Below are 20,387 nucleotides of genomic sequence, written 5' to 3'. Positions count from 1 at the left end.
GATGCTGTTCCTGTTCTGAATTTATTTGTCAGATCTAATTGCAATGTCTCCGAATGATACATGGTTAGTTGTGTAAGTAATGGCAGCAATGGACATAGGTTAGAACTAGAGGCATGATTTTTTCACATCAACGATAAACGCGAAAAAATATTTAGAAGCGATTTTGTGATAACTTTATGAATCATATGTTTCTGGTTAAGAAAATATGGATATTATGTTCGCGAAATAAAGCAAATTAAAGCAATTTTAAAGAAAAATTCAATTATTTTGCAATAAGCGCGATATTACAGCGAAATCGGTAGTGAATAACGAATTTGACATTTTGGTCCAAGATTATGTATGTAGGAAAGCAAGAGCAAAGAAAGATTCATCAACAGGAAATAAATATGTTATCATTAATGTTCTGGAAAATCTCTTTAAGAGAAAAGGGGTTGGCTCCATGGTTCTTGCCAAACGAAATGTTTGGAATGTGGTTCTTGTGGTGCCTGGTAACCCCACCCCAGCCTGTCTCCTCACGGCATTGTGCAATCCTGGAATCCCTAATGACGTCTACAAGCAGCACAATTAACTGGTGTATTTCGGCTTCGTGGTCAGGTAAAATTAAGAAAATGATCACAGAAAGTAGCGAAGATGGGTCGCTCGACAAGTGTTACGGTGCACAGCAGAGCTAAACAGTTTGCGAGTGAAGGTTTATACGTTTCGGAAAGCAATATTTTAATGTGTAAATTTTGTAATGTTCGTATTGACTGGGAGAAAAAGCTGTCTGAGAACAATGTTTTAAAAATAAGGAACAGTCAGAACGTAAATTTAGCACTAGAACAGTGAAACGGCAGGCAACAATAGAACTCTCATTAGAAAAGAAAGCTAAGAATGAAAAAATATTCATGAAACAACAGCAACACTTCTCAAAGCCAACATCCCTCTGGAGAAGGTAGACGACCCTGCAGTCCGGAAATGGCTTCAAAAATATGTACCAGGTATGTACAGTCTATCAATTAAACCTCCACAATTAACGATCAGTGATAGTAATGAAACCTTTAATGATTAATTTTAGAATTTTATTGAAGTGAAGTTAAAGCGATACGGCAATATCTATTTCGCGAAATAACACAAAATTTAGTATCCTTCTCACGAAATCAGTCAAAAATTAATGCAAAAAAATTGTGCCTCTAGTTATTAGGAAACTCAAGTCGATAGGTATATAGTTAAATCATGCGAGAAATGATAACAGTGATAGAATATAGAAGGATGAAATCTTGGATTAGTGAGTGGTGATGACGAGTGAAATGACTGAACTTTTCTCATTATAATTCTATGATTGGCAGACAATTAAAAGATAACAGAATAATTTTTATGGACTGAGATATTAAGCCTTCAGCAAGTTCCATGTTTGAGTTTTATTACAATTCAATTTTGAATTTAAATTAAATATTATCAACATGTAATTATGTGATAATATCAATGAACAAAGCATTCAATATCAATTTTATTTTCATAATTTCTAGTCATGTTGTGATATAAGATTATTATTTAATTCTACTTACGTTGATTAATTAAACTGGAAAAATCCTTTCAAGAAACTAAAATTCTTGATATTTTCATTTATTAAATTAGAAATTATATTACATACATACATTATTATTATTATAGACTGTTATGCCTTTCAGCATTCAGTCTGCAAGCCTCTGTGAATTTACTAAACTTCGCCACAATCCTCGATTTGCAACTAGTGTTGTGGCCTCATTTAGTTCTATACCTCTTATCTTTAAATCGTTAGAAACAGAGTCTAACCATCTTCGTCTTGGTCTACCTGTACTTCTCATACCCTCCATAACAGAGTCCATTATTCTCCTAGGTAACCTATCCTCCTCCATTCGCCTCACATGACCCACCACCAAATACAGTTTATGCGTACAGCTTCATCAATCGAGTTCATTCCTAAATTAGCGTTTATATACCCATTCCAAGTACCCTACTGTCATTGTTCCCACCTGTTTGTACCAGCAATCATTCTTGTTACTTTCAAGTCTGTTACTTCTAACTTATGAATAAGATATCCTGAGTCCACCCAGCTATTAGCCCTACATAATTAATTGAGCAATTCCTTGCTATAGAAATAAAAGCCCATTGTTAAGTAGACAATAAAATAAAACCAGTGCTTGTTGAATGTCCATGCCATGAGTGGAGACTCGTGTATCTCCACTGACTCCACCTGAGGCGTATTCACATTATCTTCGAACCCCTAACTGAATCGACCCATGGACTGTTAGAATACGCAAGTATTATGTGCACTTTACACATGTATTAAATACAATTTAGTTATAAATTATTTTATGAGGAATACAAATATTGGTATTAAATATTCTTCGCGTAATGGTCGCACCCTATAATTTAAAAAAAATTTGGTATATAAAGTGTGACAATTATGTGGTGAAATATGGTAATTAGTTCTCTCACATTATTCCACACAATAACAGCAACAAAGGAATAACAACTCATTAAAAGTCTGTCATCATCATCTAAATCATCATAATTTTCATTTCCCCCTGTCCAGCTCCTGCCAGGTCAGGGTGTTAATAGTAATTACAATCACACATTTTAAGGCTATTGTTATGACAGAGTCACCATTCACAAAGGCATTTTTGAGCTTTTATCAGCAATTATTCAGACAGCCCCTTATATAGGGAAGAGATGCCATTGCAGCCGCCCTAATATGGGTAACAAACACTACTGATGAATAGTGTACTTTTACTATTCCGAAGCGCAGGGTTTTGTCTTCCGCAATCTCCACAGTTCCAAAATCCATCATCTCCACTGAAGATCCCATTGAGGTTTTCACTATTAACCCTGAGCTGGGACCCTCAGCAGATGATACACAAGGGGTCAGGGTGCTCAGGGACTCACATAGGCAGGGAAACCACTCCCTGGACAGACCTGCCTCTGAAGATGGTCCTGAACTACTACCTGCTCATCAGAACTCTGTGTTTAAATATATTTACACAGTCAACAGTATTAGTAGCAATTGTACAAGCTCCCACACGGTATGAAGTGGAGGTTGTATGAACTATACAATCTGCCATGATATCCTGTGCGAGGTCTTGGAAGCACCAAATCAAGTCAGTGAATCTTATAAATATTTAAATTTTAAATACGATCTTCAAATCACATGCAATGAAATGAAAGGTCACCTACTGAAATCTGTTCAGCCCTTTTCCTCACTATTTCCATTATTGCACAATGGCTTATCAAATGAAGTACATTACCTCAAGTGTGTTTTCCTGTGTTGAACCTGGCTCGGTTAACTCTGATTTGGTTTCTTGCTTCACAGGTATCATTTCTGATAAATGTTCAACATTTTCCTGTGGAAAATTAGGATTGCTCTTTGCATACATCTGTAAATCATCACCAAGATATGGATATGATTATTAATTACCAGACAGTGAGTGAGTTTATTTCAGACTTCCATTATTATATAGGGCAGATTCCTACATATACAGGATCATTAAAACCAAAGTGTGCGGTAAAGCAGAAAAGCATACTATTTGAATGCTCATGATACAGGTTATTGTGAACAAATTATGACATACATAAAAAACATTAAAATATCACTGTAACATCAAGAAAATTTTACAGAAATAGTGATAAATGTTTCATTCGACAAACAACATAATTCTTAAAAATACAAACCATCAACATTTATTTTATACCACCTCACCTGTTGTACGTTAAGTCCCCCAGCTATAGAAGACTAGTTGGTTCCTCAAAAGCTCTACAATCAACTGCCAAAGACAGCCTGTGTGTCAACAAGGAGACATGCTAAACAGTTGGCCAGGCAGGGCTATTACACTTTAGTTTGCCAAGTTCACAAATGTTCTTCCAATATTTGTTTCACATCACACTAACAGGACATGCATTATGGCAATGATGGAACATGAAAGGACTGGGAATGGCAAGAAGCAACCATAGCATTAATCGGGTACAGAAATGCAAAACCACAAAAAAGTAACTTCACGGCTGCCAACAGAAAGACCCTATATATCAAACACAAGGTGAAAGCTATATAATTCAAACCATGTAGCCAAAATGCATGTTGCACTGAAATTCATACATCAAAAACCTTAATATTCAGTAACAATGACCTAAATGTTCCTACCAGAAATGTTCACTAAACAAAAAAAAACAAAAAATACATCATGCTACAAATACGGCAGGCCCTTGTCTACCAAATGGCCGCTGTTTAGCCTGAGGTCTGTAGATTACAAGGTGATGCTATTTCAACCTCTTGTCTGATATACTTAGCTTTTTAAACTGGGGCCCCCGTCTTCATGTCAGATAGCCCTGAATTGTTCTCAAGTAGGCTGAGTGAATCTCAAACCAACTTTCAGACTTCGGTAGTAGAACACAATAGTACCTCATTAATTAAAAAATGGTTCATACAAAATGCAGCCTAATTGGAAGATTTTTTTATTCTCCTAAAAAAAAGAAGCATGGCTGTGCATGTTATTTAACCCTTCCACTGTTGCTGAAACATTATGTACTTTTCCTGAATGTTTACTTTTCTTAAGGAAAATTTCCTAAACATAAACTTTTTTTTAAATTTTGAATATAATTCATAAATACACTTTAAAAGAGAAAATTAGAACAGATTATGAATCAATTCAGGGAAACCATGATATTTACACACATCAAATTCAGTCTGCAAATAAGTTCCTTTTGCATTCAATAAAAGCACAGTCCTTACAAGACTTAACAATTGACAAAAGAAGCAACAAGAAACACAGACTGTAACACAATGATGAGTGAGGCTCACACTGTAGGTTATCAGTATTGTTTCTTGCTATGGTTATAATCAAAACACCCCACTGGATGAAGACATGACTTGTCCGTGCAGGTCTTGCTGTAGTAAATAGTCTCTTTTCTTTGGTTCCTGTTGATGAAAACAACACACCTGACAGATCCATTTTCCTCCTTCACCATTTAGTGAGGTCTTCCATTTCGTCTTTCATCTTCTGGCCCGTTCTGGGTTCTCACTCTCTTCTTTTTGCAGGATGTCTCCCATTTTCCTCAGGCGATTTGCAACTAGTAACGCCATGAGTGATTCATGGTAAGCAAGATGTGACAGTTGTTTCCTCTGGTGTTGGATGAAGAGAATGTAGGAGTTTATGATGCACACTTCTATTAACCAAACGAACAGTTTTCTCCACGAAACTAGTGTCCTGCGCATAAACTGGTAATTAGAAATCAAGTGACCACTTCGATCTACACCTCCCATTTTCTTTGTATAATGATGAACAACCAACGGTTTCTCAATTGGTGGCTTGCCAGGGATTTTACTTGGAGCTTCATCAATGCTACCACCATTATGTTTTGTACACATTACCTCAACCCTCCTGCCCTTCCATGCTAAACCCATAAAATTGTCCTTTCTGTAGGTTTTGACCTTTCAGAAATATATTCAAGCACTGGTCTTACTTTATGATCTCTGTGTCACCTTAGTCATGATCATGATTTAGATGCAAACTCACGACTTTATCACAAGGGAAAACATTTCCAAAAAAAAATGGCATGCACTTGTGCCACTCCTTTGTAAAATAATACTTTATATCACATCTAGGATGTAGACCCATACTTATAATCATGCCCAGTAGGGCCTCGATATCACTCTTTTTAATATGCTCCCACTTCCTTTACCGAGAATGTGCCGATGTTTCTCCTGCCATTTTCCGGTCATCATACAGGTTAGTTTCATTTTGTAAGTGCATTATAATTTCATCACCAACAAAAGGTTAAAGTAAACAATAGGTGGTGTGTCGGCATCAAAATTATTTGTAACATTTATGGAATGATGAATGGATACATTGAAAGGCAATATATAAATAGGTCCAGCAAGATACTGAGAAACTTCATGGAAAGCAGGCATGCCTTGATATACTGGACATGTGTCTGCATCACTACTGCCCCCATCTCCATCAATTTTACCGTCACTTGATACTGAACTTCAATCTTTTCAAAACTGTCTTCAAAATCACTGTATTCATTGTCCAATTTGTCCCAAAACCTTGAAATCATAGCCACATTTTTGTCGTACGAGCCTGCCATTACACTGTTTATTTACATCAGCTGATAGTATCAAAATAAAGTACCTATGAAACCAATCGTGAACAAAATGAACGAAATGATTTATGTTGTCATTTCCACTTCCAGGTGTGTTCATAAATGTCATATGATACATTCCAGCAACCTTCTGCAATTATCTGTAAATTTATCCCAGCCTGCGTAATTATACTGCGGAATATATCGTTAATGACATACAAGGAAAAATTGTAGGCGTGGAATATTCCAGAAAACACACGGGAAGGGTTAAATCATTTAATTTGAAATAGGATAATTTTGCAATTCAAAGAACAATGCCAGTCCGATTACTGAAATTCAGAATTTTAATTCAAAATTGCCTAATTGTTAAATAGTGTTTTGCAGGATAATTTCATTTCAAAATTTCTCCACATCACAATACAATGCATCCTCCAGAATGTGCAATATTCTGCACTTTAAATTCTGTGTGTCTAGAGCGTGCTTCAGAGTTGCTAAGTTGAAGTAAAATTTTTTTTTTTTCTACTCTTGCAGTTATTCATTTTTATGTATTAGTGTATAGTTATGTAGTTCATACTTATTATATTTTATTTATAAAATATTTTAGTTGATTGTTAGTTATGGTATTTTAGTTCAGAGTATACATGTGGGTTTCTGTTCTGCACCATGGTTTAGTGTCAATATTCTTCCAGGACAATGAATGAGAATGTAAAAGATAAAAAGAAAAGGGATAAAGAACAAAATGGCCAGCCCCGTGGTATAGGGGTAGCTTGCCTGCCTTTTACCCAGAGGCCCCGGGTTCGATTCCTGGACAGGTCAGTGATTTTTACCTGGACCTGAGGGCTGGTACGAGGTCCACTCAGCCTAAGTGATTAGAATTGAGGAGCTCAGCGACAGTGAGATAGCGGCCCCGGTCTCAAAAGCGAAGAATAACGGCCGAGAGGATTCATCATTCTAACCATATGACACCTTATAATCTGCAGGCTTTCGGGCTGAGCAGCGGTCGCTTGGTAGGCCAAGGCCCTTCAAGGGCTGTAGTGCCACCGGGGGGTGGTAAAGAAAAGAACAAAACGTGAAATAGCCAAAGAATTTGGAAATCCCATGTCCATGCTTTCAATACATTTAAAATTCTGAGAGCACAGACATTCAGGAAATTCATGGTGCAAATATTGTAGAGAGAATGCGCATTAGAGGAGCTAAAACATTCCAATTCAGAAGTGGAATTCATCAAGTAGATTGGACATGTTTGAGCGAACAATATCTTCATCAATGGCACGGTTATCAAGGGGAATGCAAATGAACGGACAATATAGATGTGATTGGAGTTGCAGTGTTCAAATGGGTGACTTAAACTTTTTAACACGTTGAGTGCCAGACAAAAATTACTAGGACTGTCGTCTAGTGCCAAGCTAATAGGGCAGAGTTACTCTTTAGTGCCAAAACATTCACAAGTTTAACCAATCAAGTGATCACTGCAATGAGGATATATTCCTGATGTATTAGGCTAAGCTATTATCTATATATGGTCAAATCATGCAACCGTAAATGTAGTTTTATTGGTCATTATGAATTGTGCTTGCACACGCCCCCATTTGGGGTCACACTTATACAATAATTAATGTGATGATGCTTGACGGGGAAACAGTGTTATCACTTGACTAACATACAAAGGATGGCAATTGGACAAGACCCATTCAAAAGTGCAAACCAAGGAATTTCCTCATTTCGTCCAATGTGTTATTCAGCCATGAAGGGTCGGTAATGAAATCTGTCCAGCGATTTCTCCAGTATTTCCATTATCATACAATGGCTTGTAGAGTTATGCACATTACCTCAAATGAGTTTTCCTGTGTTGAACCTGTCTCAGTTGACTCTGATTTGATTTCTTGTTTTAGAGGTATCATTTCTGATAAATGTTCAACATTTTCCTGTGGAAAAGAATATATATTAGGCTTGCTCTTCACATACATCTGTAAAACGACACCAACATATGACTATTAATTACCAGCCAGTAACTGAGTTTATTTCAGACTTTCATTCTTATGTAATGAAAATTCCTACATGAACAGGGGCCTCAAAACCAAAGGGTCCAGGTCAGAAGAATGCTCAGGGATACATTTTATTGTGAAACAATTCTGTCATACATAAAACTTTAAAATATCAACGTAACATAAAGAAAAATCTACAGAAATCATAATAATTGTTTTATTCGACTAAACAAAATAATTCTAAATATACAATCAACATTTATTTTATACCAGCAAGTACAGCTAAACATAAAAGATATCTCTTATCTCATGTGTTGTACATTAAGTCTCCAGCTATATTAGACTACTTGGGTCCTCAACAGATCTACAATCAACTGACATACACAGCTTGTGTGTCAACAAGGAAACACACTAAAGAATGTAATAGCTAGTTTATGTCCCATTACTTTCCTCTCCTGACCAGGCAGTGCTATTACACATTAGTTTGCCAGGATCACAAATAATCTTTTACTATTTGTTTTACATCACAAAGACACAGACAGATGAAAGGGCTGGGAATGGCAAGAAGCAACCATAGCCTTAATCAGGTAAAGAAATGTGAAACCGCAGAAAAGCAACTTCAGGGCTACCGGTAGAAGGACATTATATCTCAAATACAAACTAACAACCATGTGATCCACATCATGTAGCCAAACTGCTTGTTCCCACTGAAATCCATACACCAAACAACTGTAATATTCAATAACAGTAACGTAAATATTACGACCTGAAATTTTCACCAAACAACCACTGTTTAGTCTAAAGCCTGCAGATTACAAGGTGATGCTATTTCAACCTCCTGCCCGATATACTTAGCTTTTTAAACCAGGGCCCCTAACTTCACGTCAGACAGCACCAAATGTTTCTCATGTAGGCTGAGTCAATCTGAGACAAGTTCTCAGACTTGGATAAAACAGTATGTGCCAAAATATACAGTACTCATTTTCATGCAGTGCGCACGTGCGCACACATGAGCATCTGCATGTTGTTTCATCGCCATGACGAATATTGTTAGTTATGTAAAGAACGTTGTGCTCTGTGAATGGAAGTGACAATGGTTCTCATGATGGAGGAAAAAGTGTTTATAGTGGAGTATTATTTTCGCTCGTATGGAAACGGTTATCAAGGTGGGTCGAGTTTAAAGTTAGTGGTGGAACAATATCGTGAACACTTCAATAAGCCAACATCTAGCACCACATTTATGCTATCTATTGTTAAAAAATTTTGCCGTATGGGTAGTGTATTATGTCAATGCAAAGAGATGTCTGGTAGGCCAGTAACTGTGTCCACAAATGAAAATATTGGATGTGTCCTCAATCAGGTGTTGCAGTTTCCAAAGCGAACTCTTCAGCAAACAGCCCTGAAATTAAACATCTGCCCTATGTCATTTTGACGACTGTTTAAAGACATAGGTGGATTTCTGTACTGAATACAGGTTGGGCAATGATTGACGGAGCATGATAGGCAAGTCAGGGTGGAATATTGTGCATGATTTTTGACCATGGTGTACGAGGATCAAGATTTCTTGTTCAACAAGTGGTTCTCTGAGAAAAGTCACATTTACTTGGATGGTTTTATCATTCACCAAACAACTCGCTTTCTTGGTTTCGAGAGGCCAGACACTATAGTCCAGAAACTGCTACATAGTGTGCATGTGATGATTTGGTGTGCAGTGTCAGGAAACAGTGTGTTAGGTCCATATTTCATAGAGAATGATAATGGTGCACCTCATACTGTTAACCAGGAACGCCAAAGGAACATGGTGATCAGGCCATTTATTCAGGATCTAAGAAGGTTTTGTCATGCCAGGAGCATGCAGATAAATAGACAGTGGTACCAACAAGACAAGGCGACCTGCCACACCGTTCGACAGACTAAGGCTATGCCCCAAGAAACCATTCCAGGATGAGTAATTTCCCGCAGGGCTGAGTTCCCCTACCCATCACATTACCCCCATCTCACATCACTTGATACTTATGTGTGGGGAATGTTAAAGGAGCAAATATTCAATTGTCCAGACCCATCCAAACCTGTGCCTGCATTACATCAGAAGATCGTCTCGTTCTTCGGGACTCTGCAGACCTATGTTCCAGAATATGTTGGAAAATCTGCATGATCGTTATGAACACTGCCTACAGTGCAATGGAGCACATTTTGATCATTTACACTATCGTCTCGATAAGTAAGATAATGACAATAAGACTAACATAATTTCCAGTAATGTATATTTTGGCTCATTCTGTACAACACCTAGAACCTCGATAATTCTAAACCAGTTAATACAAAATTCTGTCTGATTTGAAGATCTTTCATTCTAGTAAACATGAAGTATAGTATTGCATGTTTTTAAATTGCTTAATTTCACACAGAAAAATTTGTAATTCAAACAACAATGTTGGCACCATCACAGAAACTCAGATTATTAATTCAGAATTCTCTTTAATTTTTTTTACAGCATAATTTATTTTCCAAATTTCTCCATGTCGCATCACAACACATCCTCTGGAACGTACAGTTTTCCACACTTTCCTTTTGGTGTGCCCACAGCATGCAAAGTTGCTAAGTTCAAGAAAAATGTGAAATTGTTGTTCTTTTGTAATCTTACAGTTACTGACCTTTACTGTAGTTTCTGTGTATAGTTACATTATTCATAGTTATTATATTTTATTTATACTGTATTTAATTTACTCATAGTCATGGTGTTTTAGTTCTTGTGTACATATTTTTTTTCTGTTTCAAGATGATTAAGAGTTAATATTCTTCTATGACACTGAGTGAGAAGCTAAATGATAAAACAAGAAAGGATAAATAATAAAAACTGAAATAGATAAATAATTTGGAATTGCCATGTCCAATCTTTCAATATTTTTCTTAAAGAATACTGAGAGCACAGACACTCCAGAAACGAGTGTAGAAATATCACAAAGCAAACGTGCATTTGAGGACCTAAAACACTACAATTTGGAAGTGTGACGATTAAGCTTTTTCGACATGTTCGAGTGAACAATATCTGCACTGTTGGTGGGGTTGTTAGGGGGAATGTGAATGAACTGGTGCTGAAGATGGGATTGGAGTTCCAGTGTTCAAATGGTTGGTTTATAAATTTTAACACGCCGAGTGCCAGACCACGATTCCTAGGATTGCCACCTAGTGCATGAGCTAATAGCACCAAGTTACTCCCTGGTGCCAAACCATTCACAGGCTTAACCATACAAGATACTGCTGAAACTAGGATATATTTATGATATATTAGGTTAACTTGTTCTCTACATTTAGTAAAATAGTGCAACCCCAAATGGAGTGATATTGGTCATCATGAATTGTACACTCTTAAACAATAATGTCCTGGCACTCGTATAGAAAACAATCATATCACCAGAGTAACATGCAAAGGATGGCAATTGGACAAGATTCATCCACAAGCATAAACCGAGGAATTTCCTCATTTATTCTGATGGTCTGTTCACCCATTCATTAATTAAACCTAATTAAAAGCTTATTATTAAGACTTGCTGATCATTAAACCTCACTTCCCCTAAGAACAACTCCTTGCATTATTCCACACCATTCTTTGTCGATATGATCATTGTCCGACTTGTTCAATAAATCATCCAGACTATCTGTACTGAGTCTTTTACTGGTTGATTTATTCATAAATATTTAAAGATATTAATGGATAAACTAACCAAAAGAAAACTAACAGAACTGCACACTTACATATACAACACGTGAGATTTGTAATGATTTTGTAAGCCTAGAACGCACTCCTGACGTACCCATATGGGGTTATGCCTAAACAGGAATTGACGAATGAAAGTTGGACAATGCACTTACTTATTCAACATAAGTATTTCATGTTTGGTTCTACTGAATGAAGATTCACAAAATAGTAAATTAAAATATAGAGATCGACCTATTCAATACATTTTTTGTCAGAATTTTTTAATTCACTGTATTATTATTCATTCATTGCAGGGTACCAGGTTTCGGCATAGTGAACTTGAAAGTCATATATTAAAAAGATATTATCCATATAAAACCAATGTTGAATGTTATGAATACAATGATTACATGTTACTTGATAAATATGGCAAGTTGGGGCTATGATTCAGTAGTAGTATAATATATATGAAAGACAGAGTTCCTTTGAAGTCAAGTAGAGAAACTTGAATCATATGTAGCCCATGAATATTGTAGTCATATTTTGATAGTAATAGTCTGTATAAAAATGACAGAGAATTCTTTTTATTAACCTTCAAGAAATATCAACTTTTATTAAATTTATATGGCACTGAATTAAAACTTCGTGAATGTGGAGTAGGCCTAATGGCGTAACTGGGAAAGTGGATCTCGTAGAACCAGATGTGTCATTACAGATGTTGAAATAAATGCTACTAAATCCAAAACAGAACCTATAAGATAAAATATTCTCGAGTTAGAGATGTAAATTATTTGTATTGAACAGGTGGCACTTAAACAAATAGCCAACAGATGGTAGGGAGAGGTTTTATAGTTTCAAGACACACACTTACTGCCCACGCAAATGGTTTTGCACATTCCCTGATTTCAAACAAACATACGATCACATACTGGGACGTGAAGTTCAAGAAATTGGGTGCTCCCACATACCCAAACATGTTTGCCTGACACTCAACATGTAAGGAACACTACGCTATCATGTGAAAGCAGTGTGTGGAAAATACTGTAGAAATTGTGAACACTAGCAAAAAAGCATGGCTCAGATCATCAATTCATATGCAACAAACAGTAAATTCTATGCCAATGAAACAGCATGACGCAAGTGATATGGCGGGAAATCATATAAGAATAGGGTCACTGTCCTGAGTTGCAATACGGACCAAAGCGAGAGTATTCATCCCCTTGTTAAGTAAAATCTTTGTGACCCAAAGACTTCAAATGAATGAGATTTCATTGTACTGACTAAGAATTAAATTCAGAACCACCGGCCAAGTTGGACGTGTGGTTAGGGGCACGCGGCTCTGAACTTTCATCTGGGAGATAGTTGGTTCGAATCCCACCATTGGCAGCCCTGAAGATGGTTTTCTGTGGTTTCCCATTTCCACACCAGTCAAATGCTGGGCCTGTACCATAATTAAGGCCACGGCCGCTTCCTTCCAACTCCTAGGCCTATGCCATCTTCGCCGTAAGATTTACCTCTGAAAGCCACTAGCATTAAAAAAATTCAGGACCTCTATGTAACATGAAGGGTCTCTACTGCACAATCAAAAAACTGACTGTGAATTTCAACACTGACAGTATAAAAAAAGTTCAACCAAAGCCCAACCTAAATTTTCTCACTAAGTTTAACCATCTGGGTTCATTGAGGGGGCCCATAGCCCCACCACCTGGAGGAGTCATGCACAAGTACTAATAATACTGGACACACCGCAGTCACAACACTGTGTATTTATAACACAGCTATATATGCAAAACCATCGGCTATCAGCATACTGGGCAGAGAACAGTGAAATCAAGAAAGAGTGAGAAGGAAAAGGACACAACATCAATGATCCAAAGTCAGCAATGACTCAAGATTTCCAGTAATAATGAATGATACCCAACCAGATGTGTGCTGTGTGATGAAAGGGAGATGCATTGAATGCCTGCATATGTCTTATTATGTACTAAACATTATTTATATGAAATTCATTAAAAACTATAGATTTTTAAAATGCAATGAATCATTTAGAATTACTTTGTGTGCACTTTATGAAAAAAAAAGTAATTTCTTATAAGATTCTAACTCAGACTCTGGCACTCATTTCTTTAAAACAACTTTGAAAATTTGCACAAGTTGGAAAAGCAACATTAACAGAAATATCAAACTTACAGTTGTTGAACAGGCATGGGCTAGTACATCAGATTCAAATTTGAAATGGTTATTTAATAAGAAACACCAAAGCCACAGATTTTGAAAAGAAGTGCTCTCATAGGTAAGATATATTAGGCATCACTCTCTTTTGCAGTGCTCTTATATCTTGGAATTCTTCTAGCATACATTTATTCTGAGAACAATGTGCATTAATTGAAGAATTTAAGTTAGTGGCAATTCTTGAGCAACACCACATCTATGAAGTAGAAATTCACAGTCTTTGAAGTAGATAATTACTGTCAAATCCGAGTTATTCGTTGAAAATCCTTCGAACAACTTTTAAGGTTCCGAAAGACACTGAAGTGCTGGAACATTGCAGTGCAGGAATTCACTTATATGCCAGAATAACTACCCACATATGCTGGGATAGTTCAACATAATCCCATACCACTGGATAGAACCAGGATCTAGCTTGCCAACATGAATATAGCATGCCATTACCAGGCGAGTTGGTTGTGCGGTTAGGGGCACGCAGCTATGAGCATGCAACCAGGAAATAGGGGGTTCGAATCCCACTGACAGCAGCCCTGACGATGGTTTTCCGTGGTTTCCCATTTTCACACCAGGCAAATGCTGCGGCTGTACCTTAATTAAGGCAACTGCCGCTTCCTTCCCACTCCTAGCCCTTTTCTATCCCATTGTCGGCAAAGACCTGTCTGTGTCGGTGGGACGTAAAGCCACTAGCAAAAAAAAAAAAAAAGCACGCCATTATTATAGCGTCTGAGCCACTCAGATTGACATCAGCCCTGTCAAGACGAAGAGCCACTGAACTGCAAGCCACACACTCAGAAGATTACAATGGACTGTATTGACTGTAGTAACAGGCAGAGCAAAGAAATATAATTAAAACTCTTACTTCTCCAAAACCTATCACTCAACGTCTTCGTTCATCAGGGAGTTTCCTTTGTGATGTACCTAACTTATTTGACTACTAAGAGTTACAATTTTATCACTATGAAGTTATCTGGAATTACACTTACCAGTGAAGTAGTTTCTGTTCCTTCATGCAAGACTGGTTCCTCTTTGATCTTTACTTCCAGATCCATTTCAAACAGCAAATGGTGCACTTTGAAAGTGCTGAGGTTGTAAACTGCTTCTAATAAACTTGCACTGAAACATGAGCCAGAAATGTTCATCATGTTATTAATATTCTTTCCCCATATAGGTTGTAATCTATAGACTAAGCAACAAGCCTGCACGTTTACATGGCTGTCGACGTCATGCTCATAGCAATAAGACCTCAAGTTCTACTTCATTGTTGATATTGTGATCACAGTTACAGGACCTCAAGTTTTCTATGAATGTTATCATGATCATAGCCAAGGACCTTCCATTTTATAAGACTTGGTAAGTGATCACAACCATAGAATGTCTAGTTTTACATGATTTTTGATACAGTAATAATAGTCAAAGGACCACCAGCTTTACACGACAACTGATATAGTGATCATAGCTATAGAACATACAGCATTACATAACTTTTGATATTGTATAGCCATAGGACATGCAGTTCTACATGACTGTCAATATCATGATCATAATCATATGACCTCATGTATTAAAACACTGCCAATATTGTGATCATGCCCAGAAGACTTACAGTTTTATATGACAGTCATTATCATGATCATATTATAATTTATGACTTTCATTTCCGTGCTGGTATTTGACTTTTATAATAGCAATCAATTGAGGGATATTCCACCTTTCAACATTTTATGTATTATGTAACATTCACTAAATGAATACCAGTTTCAATTCCCTTGGAATCATCATCAGTTCATAACAAATAAATGAATCAAAAGGGTATTAACACTCATTCAACATCAAATCTGGCTTAAAACACACTTAAAATGGTTGACATGAGTTTTATGTCATAAAAACACATTAAAATTTAAAGAATGTCCTAGGGACCATTTCACAAATAATTGTAGTGCATTTGTACAATACTGAGCAGAGTTTTAAAATACTATATAAAAACTTGAAGTTGAGGAATAGTATATAGTCTTATGTTGTTGCTGTGGATATAAAAGCATGTGTTAAAAATGTACATATATTCACAGTCAAATGGTTGAAGAAAAATAAAATAAGTGTCAAAATTTATGATCTTGTGAAAGTGCTGATGTTACGGCAATTTGCAACTAAGGCAGTTTGCCAAGAAATTGAGGGAACATCCTTTGTTGTTTTGTAGGAGCTGCTGTATTTTGAAAATGCCGCTGTTGATGTCGTTGAAGGTAAAAAGTTAAATGATGGTACGCCCTTGGATGTATGGCATGGTAGTTGCAAAGTGATGTCTGTAGAAAAAGAAGAAATTAAAATTAATGTGAGTATTCAGACTTTAATTATTGGAGAGTGGTTTGATAGTACTTACTCCTTTACTCCTCAATTTCATTACTCTGCCTTTTGGAAACCTGGAGGTTCACTGCTCGCCCGTGTCTGCATGGAGCTTATTGCTGACTTTAAGAGGGGACAGTGACTTGTTTTGGAGAAGCTGTGGTGTGGAGGTGGTGCAAGAGAGTGGGGGAGTGATCTGTTGATGTGCTGTTCTTCCTATATGTCTTGAGAGAAAGGGGGTGGATGACCTCGTAAAGTATGTTTGTTTTCTCAACAGATTCATTCACATTCTGATTCAGATCATGATCATACCCAAAGCACATACAGTTTTACATACAACTAAAATGAAGAAGACATGACTTTCAATTTTTTTAAACCATATTTACTGATCAGAATAAAATTGCAGACTACCTCATGAAATTCCAGCTAATAGGCCTCTTACTTATCATCCCGAACATCCAGGTCCATATCCTGGTTTGATGCAGCTCTCCACAACACTATCCTGTTCTAACTATAATATGATATATACAGAGTAGTTCAAAAATACTTACACTTACAAATCTCATGCATAAATATAATGTAACTCTTATTTTCCTTACAGGTAGGTGACACTGGCAATTGGCCACACATGTGCGAGTGGTAGTGGCCAGAACAACAGACAACAGTCGAATAGCAACAAAGACTGCCGCAAGGTTGTCACTTGCTGAACGCAAGGCTGTGCTGAGCTGGTACTGGAAGCATGAGAACACTCAGGAGGTACAAAAGTGGTGGCAGGATAAGTTTGGAACAGATCCACCAACATGTCGTACAATTACCCGTATTCATTGTAAGTTTGAAGCTGACAGAACAGCGCATGACGTGCACAAGGCAAGATCCGCCCGATCATGAACAGCTACAAGCCCAGCTTCCAGTGCTTCCACAACTTCATACACGATCACTGCAAAAATCAACATCCCAGGGTGGTGTGTGAATGTGGGGTGAGCCCCACAAGAGTGGGATGCATTCTCAAGGATCTAAAGTGGAAAGTGTACATACACTGACTTTGAATACTTTAATATCTCCCAAATGATGATGTTATTGCTGTTTGAGTCATCAGTCCATAGACCGGTTTGATGCAGCTCTGTATGCTACCATTTCCTGAGCAAACCTATTCATTTATATATACTGTATAACAGCTGCCTCATACATCTGCTCTAATCCACTTGTCATATTCATACCTAGTCTACACCCTACATTTCCCTCAAAAACCAACTGAGCAAGTTCTGAGTATCCTATATGTAATAAAAGGTAAAATCTGACCACTTTAGAGCATAATTCAGTGTGGGAGATAATACTAAAGGGTACCAGGTTTACTTGTTCTGGCCATCACTGGTTTTTCTTATTAAGATTTATTGGATTTATTGGAAATAACTACCTTTTACAGTTTTCAAAGCCAGAATCAAGTCCTGAAGAAGTTCTTCTATCCACCAATAATTCTCAGGAAATGACTTATGAAAATGAAAAAAGAGACAGACTACTTTCATGAGGAGTGAATGCTAGCTATCAACTGGATAAACATAATGTGGAGGCTGCAGAGGAGCCAAGGGCAGGGAGGGGGTTTACTGGGGGGTTAGAAACACCCCATGGAACTTCAAAAAAAGAAAATTAACAAAATCTGATAATAAACAAGTGAAAGTCGGCTCATTTGAATATTCACCGATTTTTAAAAAAATGTAAAACAAGCAGATCTCTTACATCTCCTTTCTAAGAAATCTTGAAAATCAGATTTTAGATCGTAATCTAAACATATCATTTGCGATAAAACTTTCATCATATTGTTTTTGTTCTGTATTTTAATGTAAGGTTTGGTAATGTACTGGTATTTAAATCTGAATATCAGCATAATTTTACTTGTATCAATATCCTTATGAAACACATGCATGCAAACGCCAAACACGTACAGGCATCTTCATTATGCAACTATAAACAGCTACCCCCATCAGTCGATGCTGGCTACGCTACTGTAGGATGTATTCATAGAGATACAGAAGAATGTCCAAAACAATATGGATTTACCAACAATTTTTACAGAATTATGCAAGAACCTTGTTTACCAGTCCCTCATTAATCTGGATAGGAAATAATAAAAATGTATTTTTACTTGCACAGTATTTCTTTTACAGTGTTGACTCTACTTGAATGTCTTTTTCGCCAAGGATAGTTAAGGAGAGGAATCGTAAGTAATTTGGCCATGGTCTATCAAAGGTACCATCCCGGTGTTTGCCTGGAATTGAGAGTAGGAAACCGCGTAAAACCATTCCCATGACGGCTGAAGTGGGGTACAAACCCACACTCTTCTGAATGAAACCGACTATTAATTCACTGATAGTGAATTTGAAAATGAAACCTGCGCTCCATCAGAAGATACAATGACTCATGGAGAGGCAACAAGGCAGCTGGACAAATTGATGGCCTATTTGAAATCCTTGACCTAAACCACTCCGACAGAACTGTTGTATGTAAAACGTCTTCATTATCATGCTGCGTGCAAACACTATACAAATGTAAAACAGAAAACTCAAATTATTTTGGTGCGTAAAAAATCATAAATATACAAAAAGTGTTCTGATATTTTTGTAGCCTACAATTGAAAAAAAAATATTACTTTACAACTTATGTTAATAGATTACATAACATGTACTGTATTTATTTTTTAGTTTTTCTGGATTATCCAGATTTAGGTCTAGCTGGTGACAAATATATTAGCTGTAATTTTATCGTGCGCAGGGTGGCAGTAGAAAGCATCTGACTTGATTGATGAGAATGATGTCATATCGGACTGTGTCACAGCCAAATGAAATGCTACTCTGCCTGTTTCAGGAATGAAGAATGGCAGGTGCCAAATTACATTTTGTTTGATTGATTTATTGATAAATAGAATTCCAGGGAGCAAGGGCCCTGTCGAGAGGAACGATGCACAGATAATGGCAGATTAAGGCCTATGGTCCAAAATTGAAAGAGTAATTAAAGTAGATTTACATATGCTTCGACTATCGCTATTTACATAATAATCTTTCAAATGTTAAGGTGACTTAAGTTACAAAAATAAAATGTACTTCTGGGGACTAGGTGCTTGGGAGTCACAGAAAAAATATCTCTCCTATACAAGTTATTTCAAATACACTATAATGTTATAAAACTTAGGCCTACTGAATTCCTGCCAAGCACAGCTAGTACAAATTATGTGGAATGCTGAAAAAGTTTTACCTGATTGAAAAAGATTACCGGTAACATTTATTTCTTATTTCTAAGATATGGAGTTATCTACGAAGTTAAGATACAGAAGATTGGCAAGAGTCAATGACTGATACTTGAACGTTACCGGTACCCACAATTTGTTAGAGGCTGCAGACACAATGTAAAATGATAGATCTCGCAATTCGTTAATGTTAAAGGTGGCATAAAACTGTACAACATATCAGGATAAACAATAAATTGCATATCAACATTAACTAAGACATACCTGCCACTTCGAAACCAAACCGGATGTTGGTGATGTACGTTATTTACGTAAATTATACCCTGCTATCACTGAAATCTGATGAACAAACTTCACTCCTAACAGCCAGAATGTGGAACAACGGATCGCCTCCAGAGTATCCAAAAACATTTTGGAAAGAACACCGAGTATAGTCGAATTTTTCGTGAAGTATTAAGGACGGGGAAATACAGCGCTGTAGGCTCAGAATCACAGCCGTCTCCGCCCTCCTATACTACCTGCTCAATGCGAGGCTTTTTGCTAGTGATGGGCTAGCGACGGAATCGAGTAGAATCGAGTAATGTGCCCTTAGAATCGGTATACTCGACTCCAGACTCGAGTCCAAGCATACTAGTGTCGCTACCTGTGGACATGTCTTAGAACTATAATCTATTGTACTGGATTGCACGGCATTCAGGGTCACCCACAGAATACTTTTGTGATGTGGATTGCAATATGTTTGCTGCTGATGATTTGTTTTATTGAGTCATCGGTCGTCAATAATTTGATTATTACGATAATTATT

General features: G+C 37.0%; 1 protein-coding gene across 1 annotated transcript in view; it reads right to left on the bottom strand.

The window, feature by feature from the left end:
* Positions 1-20,144, bottom strand: part of LOC137502908 (uncharacterized) — a 46,885-nt gene extending 26,741 nt beyond the window's left edge. Inside the window, exons 1-4 of the mRNA XM_068230102.1 lie at positions 19,847-20,144; positions 14,991-15,120; positions 7,923-8,018; positions 3,264-3,392 (exon numbers count right to left, since the gene is read on the bottom strand). Of these exons, the coding sequence (XP_068086203.1) occupies positions 3,264-3,392; positions 7,923-8,018; positions 14,991-15,056 (291 nt within the window). The 5' untranslated portion in view covers positions 15,057-15,120; positions 19,847-20,144. The remainder of the gene's footprint in view (positions 1-3,263; positions 3,393-7,922; positions 8,019-14,990; positions 15,121-19,846) is intronic.
* Positions 20,145-20,387: the final 243 nt, after the last annotated feature.

Source organism: Anabrus simplex, chromosome 13, assembly GCF_040414725.1.
Source record: "Anabrus simplex isolate iqAnaSimp1 chromosome 13, ASM4041472v1, whole genome shotgun sequence".
In the NCBI taxonomy this organism is placed as follows: Eukaryota; Metazoa; Arthropoda; class Insecta; order Orthoptera; family Tettigoniidae; genus Anabrus; species Anabrus simplex.
This window is presented reverse-complemented; position numbering and strand designations above follow the sequence as displayed.